The following is an 18,922-nucleotide window of genomic DNA, read 5'->3' on the forward strand; positions in this document are numbered from 1 at the left end:
AATATGATTCCGGGGGTCAATGTTTATGACATTCTTCCACAGCACAACCTTCTGCGCGCTCTGCTTCACCAGAAAACAGGCGTCGTTGGCTCGCCAGTTCATTGACATTACTGAAGAAACTGGGTTCCGATTTAATGTTTGCGTTGAATACATGTTCTCTTTGTGCGCGTGTTATGAATTGTAAGTTGTTGCTAATTCGTAAACAATGTTCCATTTAAATGGGTGAGGTTTGTAAAGTGATGCATGTCGTTCGTCCTTGCATTCCTGGGACTCAGGAATTTGCAGTAACGCACTTGGGCGATTGCGTAGACAACAGCAACCCGAACGATGGATTCAATCTGTTTATTATTGAGCTACCTGTAGTTTGATGGATAACCACAGATGGCGCTGTGAGGTTCAAATCGGCTGTGCTGTTTCACAGTGCACTGCGTATAACCCGAGTTTCTGTATGTATGTCACTTTGACATTATTATTATTTATTTCTTAGCAGACTTACAATTTTATTATTATTATTTTTTTTTTACATACAGTTACCCATTTATACAGTTGGGTTTTTACTGGAGCAATCTAGGTAAAGTACCTTGCTCAAGGGTACAGCAGCAGTGTCCCTCACCTGGGATTGAACCCACAACCCTCCGGTCAAGAGTCCAGAGCCCTAACCACTACTCCACACTGCTGCCCTTATTACAAAGAAAGCACATATAAAACACCAATTTATAGAACAATTGGTTCTACATTTATATATTTCCACGTACTTCAGTATATTTGCAATTGATCAAAAATAAACGTTTAATATGTGTTTAAAAATAACATATTTTCAATATGACCAAAAGCAGCAGAACTGTATTCAAAAAAATATTTTTACATGATTCACACATGGTGCATGTCAAAAAGAACCTCCTCCCAGTATCACCCTCCCAATAAACCGTTTAATTTTAAAGACGTTTTCAGGTGAAGACCATTTTCCGGTTACTACGCAATAAGTTCGCATCCTGTGTCACAGTTAGTAGGACCCCACCGGCAGAGACTTGTTCTGGGCTGTCCTATTGAAACTGATGGGGGGTGGGTCGGTCCCATTTAATTGTAACACAGGGCTTTCACCTTTGTGATGAATGGACACAACACATACAGGACCCTGTATACTATTTTGGACAAAGTATGCATGTCCAATACATTACATTTTTTTATTTTTTAGTTAAATACGGACATGGTTCAGTTTTCCTGGTGATACAGTGTTGCCACGTACGCTAACCGTGATGTCTCTCCCCGGTGCGTTTCTGCAGAGCTGCTTGTCTATGTCCACGCGTCACGCAGACAGTCTCACATCCTGGCACTTTCCCGTTGTCAAGGCAGCGGCAGAAGGGAAGGCTCAATGGCGTAAGTTACTGCAGTGTCCTGCCTGTAAAAAAAAAAAAAAAAATGTCCAAACGTCGCAAACTGTCCCGGAAAAGTTAAATTTAACTACCCAGGTAAATGTGCATGTTTGACTCGGATAACAAATCCACTCTCAGAACCGTTTGCTTTTAGTTTGCCGTTTTTGTAGCCCGTGTAAATATTACAGAAGGCTTGGCTGTCCGTGTGGACAGAGAGAGAGGAAGAGGAAGACAAAAAGGGTGTCCATTGCGAGACAAAGCGCAGTCGAAACGTTGACACGGGGTTATGTCCCCGTTTTCTGCTTGTCGCTTCGTTTTTGTAATGTATGTTCCACAGTGTACATGTTTGAAGTTATAATAATAAAGATAATGGCAGAAAAAAAATGGCTAACGCGTGTTATTATATTAGCGAAAGAGGGACACGGTTAAAGCGACAGTAACATATTCGACTTGTTTCAAAACTGATTGTAGTGTAATAATTATGTACTGAAGCACCCAGAACTATAATAATAATAATAATAATAATAATAATAATAATAATAATAATGACAGCAGTTCTACAGTATTATCACTATTGTATTTTTACAGTGTCTTATTTAGGGAGTTGTAATTCCCATGGATGGTATAAGTCAGTGATGGAAACAGTAATTCAATTGGATAGCAGTTTGAGATATCCTGTGTTTTAAATCCTTTCATGGGATTCTCATAAACAGCCTATTATTACCTTGTGCTGCTAGTCCCTGAACAGCACTGTCTGAGTGTTAGACACCACAAGCTAGTACCAGGTTTTAATTGTATTTCAAATTTAAAAAATCTGTTTAATATATATATATATATATATATATATATATATATATATATATATATATATATATATATATTAAATAATAATATATCTTTTCCTTCAAATACCTGTCTAGTTCCCTTCCCATGTTCGCTGCTTTTAAAAAGACTTTATCAACATGTTGGTATTTATATTTTTTCTAACTTTAGTTTTAAATGCTGTTGGTTTTTTTTTTGTTGGTTTAATAATGATGTATGCGGTACTATACTGGTTTGAAAAGTCCATCAGAGACCAGCGTGTTGCTTTTTCCCTAGTCAGAACTAGCCATTAGCTGTTTTTAAACTGGTTTTCAACTGGCGAGAAATGTCCTGATGGTTGTGTTGGTTTAATAAAAATAATTGATATGTTTTAAATGGCAGTAAACCTCTGTTTTTTTTTTTTTTAATACAGCCTCCTAGCTTCAGAGCTGCATGAGTATTGTTGTTTTATTTATTCATACAGTGTAGTGACTTTTTCCTCTCTGCATTTGCAAATTGACACAGGGCTTGAAACATTTGCTAGCCCTGCTGCTGCTGCTCCCATTCCTGGGGTTCAGAACTACCCTGGTTTAGATATATTACTGAAATGACCAGGTAGGTGCCAGGAGTTTGCATAATCAGGCCCCAGGTAAATCTGCTCAGAATTAACTCATTCCCATAGCAGAATGAATAAATCTCATCTGTGAGTCTCTAGGTTTACTACAATGTGTTGTTCGTGCAGCTGTAACAAAGATATATTTATTTCCCATCAAACTCTTGTCTCCTGAGCATTTATGCTCAATTGAAGGTAGTTCTGAAACCCAGGGCTGGGTGCAGGGCTAGTGCGAGTCTTAAGCACCAAGGAATTGCATTTTAGTACACCGCTGAAAAGGATTTTGGCACCGTGCTTTATGAGAGATGTTTTACCAGTTGAAGTGGCTCTTTGAGGACACTTGAAAGGAGCTATATTAAATAATAATGCTGTACAATTAGCTGGGAAATATACAGGGTTTATTTAGTTCAATTTAAAGTAACTCTAGTTAAAAAGACAAATCCATCTATCTTATTCATTTTGCACTTCTATTGGCTGCATAGGTCTCAAATGTACAGTGTTACAGCAAACATGAATTTTCATTTTTAAACAGACATCTGGAACTGCACGAAGTTCTCAGTTTGCTTCCCTTGCCTTCCAGGAAGCCTGTTACTGCTTTATTTCCTTGGTCACCCCAGCAGTGTCTTTCTGGGTCATGTTACTGGCTGAAAGCATGTTAGTCTGTAAGGGGAAACAGCTGATTGGTTATTGACAGGAGAGAAGCCAGTGAAGGGGTGGGGACGATTCCACCCTCCAGGTGAAATGACCCAGGATGTGCAAGACATTTTACAAGCATGGCTTGCAAACAGAGATTTCTTTAACCTAGTGTACGTTTAAAATTCATGTTTGCTAAAACATGTGTTTCCTCCAATGATGCAAATTTGAGACCTGTATAGTAAACAGATGTGCATGGCCAAAAAAAACCAAAACGATATTGTTAGCTTCAGTCGCTGTGAATCATTAAAATATTTATCCCTGGGATATTCCCGCTGGGAATGGAGTTCCCTGGCCGCAGGGATTGGTGGAGGCACCCATACTGTACATAACATATACACAAGAGTGTTTATCACAGTTTTAAATCTTTTGATGAAACTTGATTTAGATATTTTTTAGTACAAGGTCCCAGTACATAACTAACTAACTAACTAACTAACTATCTAAAACAACGTCTGGCTAATATTGAAAAAGAGAAGTCAAATAAAATAAGCAATTTAATACAATGTATACATGGTTTGGAAAAACTCAAATTATTCCAGCATTTTGGTCTGAGTTGAATCATTGTATTTATTTATAAGGCACCTGTATTGGATGGCAAAGTACTGTTGGATGTACAGTAGTAACATTTAATACAAAAGGCTACAACTATGGCTAATAAAACTAAGGAAAACTGAAGCGTTGTGGGTGCCGCAGTATGTCCCTTCTATATTTTTTTTCAGGCATCTGCTCTTAAAAGACTTTGCAGTATTCAGAATAATAAAAAGGTTAAGATTACTGTAACTGATTCATGTAGATGGATGTCTTTTAGGCCACCTCAATTGAGACACTCTTTTAAATTCCACTGTGCTCCCTTTGATTGCAATAAAATGCCACTTTCCATATTAAGGCCACCCCTGTGTTTGGTGTTCAGGTTGTAATCAGCAGTTCTAAACATATCAAGCTACTGTTTGATTACCTTAAAACCAAAAACATTGATTTGGATGTAACTTGATGAAACTCATCTGCATATCCGATTTTAAATAATAATAATACAAAAAATCAAATACAATTTGCATGAAAGAAAACTAAAACGAATAGCATCTTAGTAAAAAAAAATCTTTGACAAGGACACATTTCATAGCAAGGTTTCGCTTCTTGAGTGTTCTTTTTGAAAAGCCCTTTTTTCTCATTCTGTCTTGCAGGGGAAATACAGTCGCAAACCCTAATGGGGGGGTAGAAAACAGCAGGAAAAAAATGAAAAACAACAAGCAGAGGATGGTCATGACCTGAGTATTGTGTTTCTGCAAGCATGATATGAAGATGTTCCCGTCCCCAAACAGCACATGTGAGCCCAACACAGCAGGACACTGAGCAGTGTAAAGAGAAACAGAGAAATCAGAAATGGACTGCATGGGAGGTCTTATTTTGTATTTGCATGCCTTTCCAGCCTATTCCGCCACTAAACAACCTTTTGAAGGCTATGTGCTGCCTGTCTAGACTCAAAGTCACAGAGGGTGGTCTATAATGCAGTGCCAACATACAACAGGAGGTGACCCCTCAGGGCTGGGGGGCACAGCCACTGCCAACAAAACTCAGCGGCGCCGCTCTGCTGCCCAGTACGATGAGGAGGCGATGGCCAGGAAACGGGAGTACTGGCGAACGAAGAAGCGGGAGCAAAGAGCCGCTAAGAAAGAAACCAACAGAGCCAGAGATGCCAGGACGAGAACAAAACAGCAGCATGTTCTGCCTGCTGGAGCTGCCGGCTGCAGTTCCCTGGGAGGGTTTGTTGAAGACGAGGGTGGCCTGATTGCGATAAGTTCCGAGGCGCCGCGTGGCTCTCGGACCTCCTCAGTGCGGGGAGTGAATCCCTGCCTTCTTAATCCCGACGGCTCGTACCAGCATGACAGTGGTGTTCAAGATCCACGTGGTCAAATGAGCGCTCTTGAAAACGCTGTGCCCAAAGTGCACCACCCACAGAGGCTGCCCTGCAAGACACTTGCTCAGGAGGCTGGTGCTGATTTACCAGCAAAGAGGCTTTTGTCAGCCGCCCCATTTCAGATCCATGTCCAGGAAGACTATTGTCCAAAGCCAGCAGTGCTCACTCAGCCCCAAAGGCAAACCGCTCAGCCGTTGCTTTCAGAAATACCTGGTGTGGAGTCACGGTGTCATCGCCAGGGCTCTGCCACGTTATCTGGCGTTCCGTCTAGATTGGGTTCTCAACCGCCGCTAGTCGCCAGGGCGACATACAATGAGGGGCAAACTGCAGCACGGCAAAAACAGAGATTGAAACTCAGTAAAGTCGTACCGCAGCTTCATGGCAACAGCGTTTCTTTTGAGCTAAGTTATAAAAGCAACCCCCCAGCAGTAGGTCCTTTACCAAAGTCTTGTAATGGCGCAATGGAGATGGGCAAACCGGCTTGCAGCCAGAGTTCTCTTTCTCAACCAAATGGACCTCTTCTTAACAGCTGCCCCAAAGTGCCTGAGGTTCGCCTAAAAGCGACAGCCCAAGTTCATAGTCCTGTGTTTCCTGGTGACCAAACTCAAAGTAAAAAGATTGTCTTAAACGGTAATTCTCCTACAATGGTCCAAGCCCGTTGCCATCAAGTGAGAACCTCTTCTCTGCCAGTTCGAGGACAGCGTAATCTGCCACAAGCCTGCAATCCTAAAACTACCACTCCTACACGCAAGCAACTGTCTGTCGGCACTTTAGAGGGAGTCAATCACACAGCCGCCAGCCAAGGCAGTCCAACAACTGCCCAAAAACAGGCTCAGAACATTCCAAATTCTGTTGTTCAGGGTTGTAAGATACAAAACTCCACTCGGGGGGTAAGTGTACCAAAGATAGCTCGTCCCCAGACTGGTCTAGATCAGATGGAGGAGGAAAAGGCAGCCAGACGCAGAGAATACTGGCGCATAAAGAAACGCGAGCAGAGAGCCAAACTGACAGCCACCACCAAGGAAAGGATCAAAAGGAGGCACGTTGAATCACAGAAGGGCAAACGTTTCCTCTCCAGAATACAGGACGGGCAGGTCGGTTGGCCTCAAAGAGGAGGGATTGCCAGTCAGTCCACAGCACCACAAAACTTGCCTTGTAACGCTGCAACAACAGGAAGGCTTGTTAAAGATCTCACGACTCCAGGTGCACCTCCGCACACCTCCACAGTTTCATTGTACCCAGCAGTTAAACAGGAGACAGTCCGGCCCCTGGTTTCTGATCTGCAATCTCCACAGCCAGTTTGTAATCGGATGGCACTCCCCAGCAGTGCTGTGCAAGTGTGCACTGTTGAAGCACCGAGACCTGCTGTTATCCCAACTCGAAGATGTGTCGGTGATGGTGCTGCTGCTAAAATTCAGGCACCTGCTGATTTTCCAGACCGACTGTCTTTAAACCAGGTGTCACCCAGTGGCTCTTACTCAGCTGAACCAATGGCCCAGATTTCTAAAAGGCCGGACAGTACTGGAAATGGCCGAAAGGTTATTTCTTCCCAGGTTTCAAAAGTTCCTTCTTGGCGTCAGAGACTGAGAGATGGTGACCGTTGGAACATGTTCAGGTCAAAGATACACAGGCATAGTGTCCTCGAAACCCAGAGGCTGAGTAATCAAGGGGATTTGAAAAGACCCAACGCACCCAGGGGCAACCCTCCTGTGACGGGAGTCCAAAGTGCCGCCGAGCTGGAAGACGAGAGGCTGGCTCGCCGCAGGGAGTACTGGCGGATCAAGAAGCGAGAGCAGAGAGCCAAGCTGACCGCAGAGGCCAAGGCCAGGATGAAGGAAAGGGACGCGCATTCACGTAGAATCAAGCGCTGCCTGTCCATCCTGGGGGAGAGACACAGGGAGCGTTTGGGGTTTGAGAACGTGCAGAATCCCCGAGAAAACATTCTTGTCCCAGACGTCGTCTGCGACGCCATCGGAGGGTTTATAAAAGAAGACGGCACCATGAGTGGCGACATTCCACCAAGTCCTGCAGACTGCGGGTCTGTTGCATCAGTACTGGAGAGCAGCCTACCAAGCTGCTTGCTCCCCAAGAAGAAAAGCCTAGGTGCTAACCAAGCATTAGGGAGAGCCAGAATGGGGAAAACCTTTAACGGGATAAATGAGTGTCGTCTTCAGTCAGGCTTCAGAAGTACGGTGAATGTGACGGGCTCTCATCTGGTATCTCCTGTTCTTTTGTCATCTGTTGGATCTTCTAATGCATCACGTACAGCAGCTTCAGAAGGACCCAGAGTCTTGCTGCACAGCACTCCTAAAAGACTTCAGCATCCACAAGCCACCATGGCGTCTCCACACTCTCCCACACACCTCAGACAGTTCCAGAACTTCAGAGCCAAAAACCAGCGCCAGGTCCTTCTGAAACAAAGACTGAGCCAGAGCACTGGGTTTGGCGGGAAGCAGGCTAGCGAAAACACACCTCGGACCAGCCAGGAGACCTTCAGAACGAAGCCATTGAGTTGCCACCTGAAGAAAGTCCACGTGAAAAAGTCGGAGGAGAAAGCTATGGCAGTGAAGCCTCCTAGCCAGCCGGCTCCCATTCCAGAAGATGTGAGAATGGCTAGAAAACGGGAGTACTGGAGAGTTAAGAAGAGAGAACAGAGGGCAAAACGCGCTGCTAGGGAAAGGAAAGGCATGCTATCCAAGAGTTTGGAACCCCAGGACTTCATGAACTATAGCCAATCCTCAATGACAAACGCAAGCTCCCCTCGCAACAACACTTCCAACAGCAGCTTGCCGGATGCTGTTGTGATTACCCAAATGCCCCAGAACCTTAACATTTCCCCAAACTCGGTGCATCAAATGAAACTTGATTTGAATGCCTGTTCTGTCCACCCAGAGAAGTCTACATTGCCTGGAACTATAAAGCAGGAATTGAATACAGCCAGTGGCTGCTGTTTTATAAAGGAGGTCTGTCCAGATCTTACAGTTACCACACCTTCTGACAGTCTCAGCTGTGCTGTGCAGACTAATACGTCATTCGGCTTGGCTAAAGAGCCCAAAGTCGAGATGGATAGCCAAGCCACAGAGCCTGACCTTGTGATTTCAAAACAGCAGCAGGAGCCTCGGGTCTCCAGCCCCCCGGCCCTGCAGGTGCAACGGTGGCAGCTGAAGGTGCAGGAGAATGAGGTACACTGCTATCCGCTCAGACCGGACCCGGGTCAGGAGCAGAGGCAGCGAGACCGGGACAATGCCCGCAGAAGGATGCAGAGGCTGAGGCAGAGCAGGAGAGGCGATGCGAGGAGGCCCATCGCTGGCAGAACAACGCCGATAGACGAGGCCGCTAGGCTGCGAATGCGCCGTGAATACTGGAGGGTCAAGAAGCAGGAGCAGAGAGCCAAGAAAGCTGCGGAGGTCAGATTGGCCAGACAAGCACAGGCAGGCTGGGAAACGCAGGTAAATCCAGGGAAAATCATGCTGCCAATGTAACAGATAAGACTGCCATTGCATAGCCAATGTGGAACATGACCGCATAAAGTGATTGTAGCTAACAAAATGATTTCATAAATCTGATCTGTTTTACACTTAAATTCACTGTACACTGTAGGTATATATGCAGATTGGAAAAAAAACAAAAAAACAGATGCTATCTTAAATTTATTGCCTGCAAAGCATGTAAGCACCAGATGTCATTTAAAAAAAATAAATAAGGAAAATGCATGTTTGCAAAAACATTTAAAAGTACACATTTGAGACCTATGATAGTGAATGGTTGTGCATGGTGTGTAAAAGGTATTGAATTGTCTTGTTGGCTACAAGCACTTTAAAGGAGTGCTAACTAAGCCTTTTAAAATGCATTTTATTGCCTCCTATTTGCCTTTGCAAAACTATATAAAATGATCATGATTATATTTTTCGTTCTTTTAGTTTAATTTTATATATGGCAATTTGTATAGGTTGAAAATTATACAGCCTTTTTACTTCCTGTGTTAGACTTCCTGCAAGAATGACGCTAAGATCCGGAGTGAAGAAACTGACCACAGGAAGTGATAGGGTACCAGGAAAGGGGACCTGTACAGCTATGACCAAAAGTTTGCATCGCCTAGAATTTTAAGAATAAGACATTGTTTAAAACAAAACAAAAAACTATATAAACATAATTTAGATCTTTTATTTAACATCATGTAATCAAAGAAGCTGCAAAATGATATTGCAAAAGTAGTACAGTATTTCATGTTAGATTTTTCAATTTGACAGTTTTTCATAAAGTATATGGAAAACTACAACACGATGTGTAATTCAATATGTTAACGTAACATTATTCAGCAGGTTTCATTCGACTTTATGAAGCAAAATGAGTTAATTCTATAGGGTGATGCAAAACTTTTGGCCATAGTGTTTTTGGAGTTCCTGAGGTGATTTCCTAAATAAATACATTTTCAGATGGATTTAACTTTTTTTCATCTAATTTGTTCTTCAAACACGTTCAAAATCCTTAATTAATTTGCTTACATGTCCATAAAACTCGGCGGTTGTCCGTACGCACGGTGTTGCCAGATTGGGCTTGTATTTTTTTTATTATGTGTGAAGAAATGGCTTTGGGCAGGTGCCTAATTTTTGGGCAAGTTTTGGGCATTTGTGTAGGCATTGCATTTGGATATATTTTGAATAGTTTTAAAGACTTAACTATATTTGTATTGCAAAATACTAAGCTATATGATACACAACCCGTAGTGTTTACATCTCTTTTTGCTAAATATTGTAACGATAACAAGCATCAATATCTGTGGATATGACGCACATTGCATTACAGGTCACTCATGTTTCGCGTCCGCGTCCGTTTTATATACTGATATAAAATACAGTAGGAAAGAGTGGGAGTCCGAAGGTGAATTAAATGTAGACAGTGTTCTCTCAGATGTCATTTCTTAAAGATGACAGTTGAAATAGAATGGGGCTAAAGCTGCTGTCAAACACACACTCCACATTTGATCTGGACTGCAAAGAAACAACCTAACTTCAGCCTCATTTTCCATGGTCCTCCCCGGGAGCTGCTGGCAGTTTGACAGCAGCACGTATAACGGCTATGCAAACCATTTCACAACGACTGCACATGTACATTGTTTAATGGAGGTTTACAGACCTAGACATAAAGGACATTTTCTTTAAATTTTTTTATGTATATATATATATATATATATATATATATATATATATATATATATATATATATATATATATACACATATATACACATATATATATATACACATATATATACTCTTCACACAGATCTGTAGTCAGAATTCAGGTAGGTTTAGTATTTTTTTACGTTTTCAAATGCAAAGGTTTATTGATATATAATATCCTTTGAAATAGGGAAAGCAATTGTATTTTTTCATTAAATAGCTGTTTAGCTTTGCTAGTCTCTTAACCCTGGTTTCATTTTTTTTTTCCCTTTTGAAGACCTTTGCTTACGCAGTTCCGAATGCTCTAACCACTCTGCTACCCGTAGATACCCAGTGTGTGTGTTTGTGCAATGAGTTCTGATCATTCGCATACCTTAAGATAAAAATGTAGCAAGAAACTGGAAAATACCACGTTTATTGGGTTACTTTTGAGCTAGTTTAGGCAACATAATATTGGGCTACTTTTGGGCTAGTATTTGGTTGACTTTGGGCTACAAACTTATTTTAATTTCTGGCAGTCCTGTCGCACTGTCATGAAACTTGGTATTAACGATATTTAGAAGACGCTATTGAGAATATCACATTCTGGGGATTGTATTTCATTATGGATAAAAAAAGCTAATACTGTTTTTTCTTACCTTTTTATAAGGGCACAGGCGAAGCAGAACAGAAGACTATAGGGTGTCTCCCCAAGGCTGTGACTCACTCTGCAGGCCTTACCCTACCTCCATCTCCTGGACCTCCTCAAAACCTTCTGGGCTTGCCAGAGACTGCAGAGAAACAGGAACCACAAAATGGTTCGGTCTTGCTTGACACTGGTACAGTGACTGACCACCAACGAGACTGTGCAGCCAGCTTCTCTAAACACCTTGAAATCAACGAGACAAAAGGAGCCTGCTCTACCGACTACGCCACCTTTGCTGAACCATCTGAAAACGTCTCTCTGGAAACCCAGGTGGGGCGGGCAGAGGAGTTGCCCAGCTGTGCCTTGGCAAAGGGCCCTGTTGTGATACTGGAAAGCCAGCAAGATGCCCCGGCCTCTAGCCCTGAAGGCCTCCGTGTGAGGAGGTGGAAGCTGAGGATCCAGGAGAGTGATGAGGAGAGAGGGGCCCCACAGCAGAACAAGATGTGCGAGTCGAGGCCCGCAGCTCCCTGCAAGGCTACCAGAACAATGACAAAGAAGCAGCTGGACCAAGCCACCCTGCAGCAAAGGCGCGAGTACTGGAGGCTCAAGAAGCAGGAGCAGAGAGCCAAGACATCAGCGAGGAAGAGGGAGATGAGGAGGCAAGAAGAGGCGGAGGGACAGAGGTGGCAGCAGCTCGGGGAAATGCAGGTAAAACAACTTAAAAAAGACTCGCTTCTGGGGAGTGGAAGCCGTAATGATACTACATTCAGGAAATGTATAAATACTGAAAGAAACGTAATAAATTCAATGACAAACGTTTCGCACGTTATCGAGAAAGGCTTCTCGCCAAATGTCAGTGATCACATTTTCTTGTTATTAATATGAGGTGCATGACACGATAGCTTAACTTGCTTTTAAAAATGTTTTGTCCATGTTTTATTAGCATAACGTTCCCACTGGTTTATTTTAACTTGGTGAAGCCAGGTCATCTCGCCACAGCTCTACAGGTGTACTTCCTGTGTTACCCCACACAGTTTTCAACATCATAGGGTATAAATAAGTCTGTCTGGCAGAAAAATTAAGCTGTGAAAAAGAGAATATCCTACTTGCTGTCATGCAAAAGAGTGGCAGAATCGAGTTTGTAAAGCATTGGTTTTTAACCCTGTAATGGTTACATCTTTAAACATTTATTTAAAGGGAGAAGATGAAGGCCAGTGGTTTACCTTCTGTGAGGAAAGCAACATCATGGCACAAAAGTAAGCAGAGCTGTCGACGGGCAAAGCGGATTACACTGCTTCAGCAAAACGGTTTCCTGATCAGGTTTCGCTAAATGCATTCCGAGCGTATCAGTGTCAGGTCAAGGTTACACTTTCCCTTTGTGTTTGAAGGTGTTTGTTCCCTTTCAGAACTGAAACACCGTATTGCTGCAAATGACAAGTATACAGATGTGTGAGGGCTTGTCCGCATTATTTGTGGACCAACATTTTACCTTTAATTTAAGCAGAATAAATGGAAGTCCTAAGTCTATCTCTATCTCTACTTCATTTCCAACTTCTGTGCTGTGCCTTTAGTATCGGTTCGGGTTTTAACTATGTCAACTCCTCTTAAGATTTTAAGACTTTAAATCCTCTGGTACTACATTAGGTTTAAAGCTCTCCGTTAGTCTGCTGCACCTGCGCTTCCCAGATCATTTCTCCTCAGCAGTGCCTTCAGGGTCTTGTTACTGGCTGGAAGCATGTCAGTCAACAGGGGAAGCAGCTGATTGGTCAAGGACAGGAAAGAAGCCGCTGAAGGGGGAGGGGGGTGGGGGGGAGGATTCCACTCTCCAGGTCACCAAGGAAGTGCAAACACTTTATGAAAGCAAGACTTGCAAATAGAGATTTATTTACCCAAGCGTAGTACCAGATAAACATAGATTTTAATAGGTCTCAAGCTTTAGAAACTGCTCAGTTGAGACCTATATGAGGAATACAAAGGCACAGCAAATAAGATTGATGTTATTCTTTTGTCAGCTACTGTCTCTTTAAACCCCAGTGCAGACAGTCGTAGATGTCCTCAGTTAATGTGTTGCTGTTTCTCTCAGGTCTCTGAGAGAAGAGGAGGCAGAACAGAACGTCAAGGCAGAGCCCTGTGAGGATGATGTCATCCTTCTACAGCTGAGAGGTACACGTTTCAGTTTCATCTTCTCAGTTCTGCAGGGTTAGAAACTCACACCAGTCCTGCAACTAAGTCCTGGGTTTCAAAACTCCCCGTGTTTAGGTATATTATTGCAATGACCAGATGCCAGGAATTTTCGTGGTTGGGCCCCTTGTAAATGTTTAAAGGTTGGGGGGGGGGGGTTCAAATTCAACCAAATTTTGACTCCTTGACCCGATCAGACTGAAAACTTAAAATTATCATTTTTTTGCCTTGAACAACCCTGAGCACCGATCGGAGGGGGCAGGGGTCTACCTGTCGGGTGATTTGTCACAAAATGACTCGATAGTGCTAAATTAAAAAAAGAGAAATAAATAAATAAACTTAACAAGCAATGACAAATATTTCGACAGTGGAAACATTGCGATAGACTCGAGACTCATATGTTTCCTTTTAGTATTTCTGTATTTCCAAACCATTTGATCAGTGACCCGCTTACACAGAGACGCTGAATACACTGTGTTTTAGTTTCCAAGTTTTATAACTACAGCTGTGCCAGTGGAGCACTGACCTTACCTGATTTCTTTTTCCAAAAACTGGAACACCAGACCCTGGCGTGGGTACAGAAGGACCGGAGCCCTTCTCGGAGGACGATGTCCCGGACTCGGAAGCGGGGTGGCGCACTCGCTTCCTGATGGACTACGACCCCCAGACCGCCCTTCTGGTGTGCATGGTGTGCGGGGTGCTGCAGCACCAGCAGAGCCTGGAGAGTGTGAGGAGTCACATCGCAGAGAGCCACCCGCACTCCCTGAGCCTGAGCGCCCAGGACAAGCACAGCATCCTGGAGGCCTGGGACGAGCAAGTCTCCCTGAGAGAACGCTTCTTCAGCAGCCAGTTAAAGCAGGGGGGTGCAGGTACTGCAGGCAGGGGGTGGGAAAGGTGTGCCAGCTAGGGCTGCTAGCTATTAATTCTAATAGAATAAAACCTCTTAAAAACACACAACAGAAAACAAAGCTTTCTCTTTTCCACACACTTATTGAGTACCAATTTACTTAAGAAATGCATATTGTTATAAAAAAATAATAATAATTTGGCTGGGTTCACACCTGAGCGATCAGTTGGGTGCATGCAACCGTGTCGCTTTTTCGTGGATGTCCCTGCAACCAGTTGCGAGCAGTTGCACAACCAGTTGCTTGAAGTAGAGGTAGGCTCTGCTTTCCAAGCAACCTCCTGAGAGACTTCTGTAGACACAGGCGATCAATTCGCGAACTGATTGGTCTTTTCTTTATGGCATTTAAAATAACAACAGCCAACTCTTCCTCATTAATTACTGGACACATTACGACCGGACCGAAAAAAGTGTCGCCTCAGTTGTCAAAAAATAAATACAAATTCTAAACTTGTAGACACGGGACAAAAAAAAAAAAAAAAAAAAGTTGTCAAAACCAAAAAAAACTACTTCACCTTATATGGAATAAAAATGTAAAAAAAACCTGTCAACTCATTATCATAAGAAAATGAAACTTGTAGATGCGGGAACCTTGTTGCACAAGTAACTGCTCAGATGTGGACACAGCATTTGCTTCGCAACTGATCGCTTAACACTCTTGTTAAATTGTTTTAACGTGTCATTCGAAAAATAAAATCTTGGGGTTTGATCGCCAAACCTTTAATATTAACTGATTTAAAATGTTACCAAAATGTTGAGATCATTAATCACAGTAATCAGAATGCCCTGGACATCCGTTTGAATAACCTCTGCACTGAGTCACATGAGTGGATTAAAGATGAGCTGGATTGCTCATTACCTCTGGAACCTGCTTTTCAGTACCGCATCTCTGCTGCGTAGTTACTAAATACAGAACGCTAGTATCGTCCAGCTCTGAACTCTGTGCTGTAGAATTCCACCAGTCTCTGTATATCTGCTGCACATACTTTAATTACACATAACAGAGCCAGTCTGGGATCTGGATGACATATTGCCTTTTAATGAGCAAGTGATGATGTCACATATCTATAGGGATTGGCTGCTGCAGCAGGCAGGGGTCTCTATACCTTTGGTGACATTTTAATTTGGTGGCTATGAACCAACAAGAGATACTTTCAATGTCTCATCTTACGCAAGGGACCTTGGATTGCTTTAAAAACGTGGATGTAACATTTTTCCCTGTTTACTAATTTTTGTTTCACTCCAGTTGTATTTGTCCTGGATGTGTTGCAGTTGAGAACACAGTTTAATAAGTTACTGTTAAAGGCCTCTTGGGGGGTGAGAGAGGGAGCAGTTCAGTCTCCATGCCTCAAGCCTGCCCTGGACTGGAGGGAGCACCCTTTCTCTTAGGGGGGTGAGGGAGGGAGGGAGCAGTTCAGTCTCCATGCCTCAAGCCTGCCCTGGACTGGAGGGAGCACCCTTTCTCTTAGGGGGGTGAGGAAGGGAGCAGTTCAGACTCCATGCCTCAAGCCTGCCCTGGACTGGAGTGAGCACCCTTTCTCTTAGGGGGTGAGGGAGGGAGCAGTTCAGTCTCCATGCCTCAAGCCTGCTCTGGACTGGAGGGCTGGAGGGAGCACCCTTTCTCTTAGGGGGTGAGGGAGGGAGAGGGAGCAGTTCAGTCTCCTTGTCTCACATTTGGCCACCCTCAACTCTTGAATTTGCTGGAATGTTTAGTAAGACATAGAAAATAATGATCTAAGCACAAAAAAACAAACAATAAGAATTATACAGAATAGACATAACAGAAAATTATAAACCTCTACAAAATTGACTATTCAGACATTTTAGGAGGACTAGACTGTGTTTTATAAAGGATCACATCAATTAATACTTTGTTGTTTCTCTTGCATTTCAAACAGGGAGAGAGTCGCCCGTGGCTGAGATTGAAGTGCTTGTTGATTCTGACGAGCAGTCTGTCTGTAAGAAGCGCAGCTCCACAAAAGTCAAGCGGAAAAAACTGTGGTACGTGAGTGAGCCTGAGCTCCAGACCACGAATAAACTGTGAAACGTGAGTGAGCCTGAGCTCCAGACCATGAATAAACTGTGAAACGTGAGTGAGCCTGAGCTCCAGACCACAAATAAACTGTGGTACGTGAGTGAGCCTGAGCTCCAGACCACGAATAAACTGTGAAACATGAGAGAGCCTGAGCTCCAGACCACGAATAAACTGTGAAACGTGAGGGAGCCTGAGCTCCAGACCACGAATAAACTGTGAAACGTGAAGGAGCCTGAGCTCCAGACCACGAATAAACTGTGAAACGTGAGGGAGCCTGAGCTCCAGACCACGAATGAACTGTGAAACGTGAAGGAGCCTGAGCTCCAGACCACGAATAAACTGTGAAATGTGAGGGAGCCTGAGCTCCAGACCACGAATAAACTGTGAAACGTGAGAGAGCCTGAGCTCCAGACCACGAATAAACTGTGAAACGTGAGGGAGCCTGAGCTCCAGACCACAAATAAACTGTGAAACGTGAGGGAGCCTGAGCTCCAGACCACGAATAAACTGTGAAACGTGAGGGAGCCTGAGCTCCAGACCACGAATAAACTGTGAAACGTGAGGGAGCCTGAGCTCCAGACCACGAATAAACTGTGAAACGTGAGAGAGCCTGAGCTCCAGACCACAAATAAACTGTGAAACGTGAGGGAGCCTGAGCTCCAGACCACGAATAAACTGTGAAACGTAAGGGAGCCTGAGCTCCAGACCACGAATAAACTGTGAGCTGACATCTGGTACTACACTAAGCTCTCAATTTGTTTGCCTTGTTAATTTCATCCCAGCAGTGTCTTCAGGGTCAAAGCATTACTGGCTAAAAGCATGTCAGTCAACAGGGGTAGCAGCTGATTGGTTATTGACAGGAAAGGAGCCAGTAAAGGGGTGGGAGCAATGTCCCCTTCCTGAATGAAAATACATGTTTGCTTAAACCTGTGTTTGTTTCAAAGCTGCACATTTGAGACCTATATATGAATGTGCATGGCAGAGAAAATGTGTTTTGTTAGTTACAGTTTCTTTAAATGACACTAGAGGGAGTCTGGCCGTATTTCGGTCCAGACTTTTGGAATTTACAACACTTCTTATAAGCAGCTCTGAATATTACTTATTATTTTGAACCTATAAAAAATAAAAAAAAATAAAATCAAATAACTTTTCTTACTTTTCAGGAGATACAATGAACAGGCTTTTACATATTTTTTGTTTGTTTTCTACAAAACAGATCCTCAAGAAAGATAAAACGCGTTGGAGAACAAGAGGCACCATTGACCACGCAGCTCAACGGCAGCACCTACTGGGGAACTCCAGAATTACCTGACCAATAAAATGACAATTGTGCTTCCCAGGACAGAGAGCTCCACTAGAAAGAGGGTTACTGAGGGGACAGGGCCCGAAATCCCATTCAAATCCAATTGCTAAACAAGGATCAGAAACGTACAAATGTGTTGCATGAGATTTGAAAATCACTAATCTGAATATTATTATTTTATGTATCTTTTTTTTTCCTGTGATCTGAAACGAAGACCTTCTGCTTTTTAAAATCCTGTACATGTGTTATTTTACCCCTGTCAAAAACTGTCAAAATCTAAATGATTTAGCATGACTATATAATGCAATTATCATATATTTTACATTGCATGCTCATTCAGTTTTGCAAAGTTCGAGCCAATATAAGCACTGTCTTTTAAAATTGTTCATTTTTAGTAGGGGTGTGATGATACTCACACTCGTAACTGCCTTTAAGACGTATTTATCAGCAGGTATTAAATACATCCATTCATGATTTCACAACAAGAGAAGCTGTCCTTCCCTCACCTTTACAACATCTGCATTGAGGGTTTTAAAAGACAATTGGAAGTGAATTTTCCTTTCATCCGGGGTGCAGATATGTGTACTGCTGGCGCGATCTTGGGCCTGGTACGGCAGTCAAAATTTAAGTTAACTGCCATTGGTAGTCGTTGTAAAGGTGAGGAAAGGACAGCTTTTCTTGTTTTGAAATCAACACATTTAGTAAATGGATTTATTGAATACCTGCCGATTTTTTTTTTTAAATACTTCAAGGCAATTACAATCTTTATTTATTGATCAAGGTGAGACTTGAATACAATGCTGTAAAAAAAAAAAAGAAGCTTTTTTTCAAAGCAGCGTGCAGGTGTGCAAAACGTCTGCCTTGAATTCTTTTTGAAGATATTATGAAAGTATTTATTTGGAAAATGTACCTTTTTTGTATTCAATAAAAGCTTTCTCTTTTACTTGGAAAGTGGGTTTCTTTTTTTATTATTAAAGGTAGAAAGTACCACCTCCAAAATGTAAACAGTCATAAGACAATGTACGAATAAGAGAATGTCATTCGGCCCGGTTCCGAGCAGCTGATTGATATCAAAACTTTGTCAAATCGGGTCTTTAAAGGATCCCAGTGATTCAGCCGCAACAGCATGACTAGGTAACCCATTCCATCCCCTCACCGCTCTCTGTGTGAAGAAGAGTCACCTCCCTCTGTCCAGCCTCTATAAAGTATATTTTATTCCTAAAAAGCTATACAGTTGGGTAGAAGTTTCTAACACAAACGAAAGTGTTTGTCGTTCATAAAATAATTATTAACC

The 18,922-nt window shown here is 42.8% G+C and overlaps 1 protein-coding gene across 4 annotated transcripts; it reads left to right on the forward strand.

Moving 5' to 3' along the window:
* The first annotated feature begins 947 nt into the window (after positions 1–947).
* LOC117967790 (uncharacterized) lies at positions 948–18,579 on the forward strand. 4 transcript variants are annotated; one of them, XM_034915193.2, is made up of 8 exons: positions 950–1,469; positions 4,665–8,847; positions 11,230–11,913; positions 12,403–12,461; positions 13,289–13,368; positions 13,950–14,255; positions 16,189–16,337; positions 17,542–18,579. In XM_034915193.2, exons 2-7 carry the CDS (start codon positions 4,987–4,989, stop codon positions 16,332–16,334), a joined length of 5,136 nt encoding a protein of 1,711 aa, XP_034771084.2. In that variant the 5' UTR covers positions 950–1,469; positions 4,665–4,986; the 3' UTR covers positions 16,335–16,337; positions 17,542–18,579. The 4 variants fall into 4 exon arrangements, with proteins under 4 accessions (XP_058871677.1, XP_034771084.2, XP_058871675.1 ...); XM_059015692.1 differs by having other exon boundaries at positions 950–1,377; XM_059015693.1 differs by having other exon boundaries at positions 956–1,469; positions 16,189–16,291.
* Positions 18,580–18,922: the final 343 nt, after the last annotated feature.

Source organism: Acipenser ruthenus, chromosome 51 (genome assembly GCF_902713425.1).
Source record: "Acipenser ruthenus chromosome 51, fAciRut3.2 maternal haplotype, whole genome shotgun sequence".
In the NCBI taxonomy this organism is placed as follows: Eukaryota; Metazoa; Chordata; class Actinopteri; order Acipenseriformes; family Acipenseridae; genus Acipenser; species Acipenser ruthenus.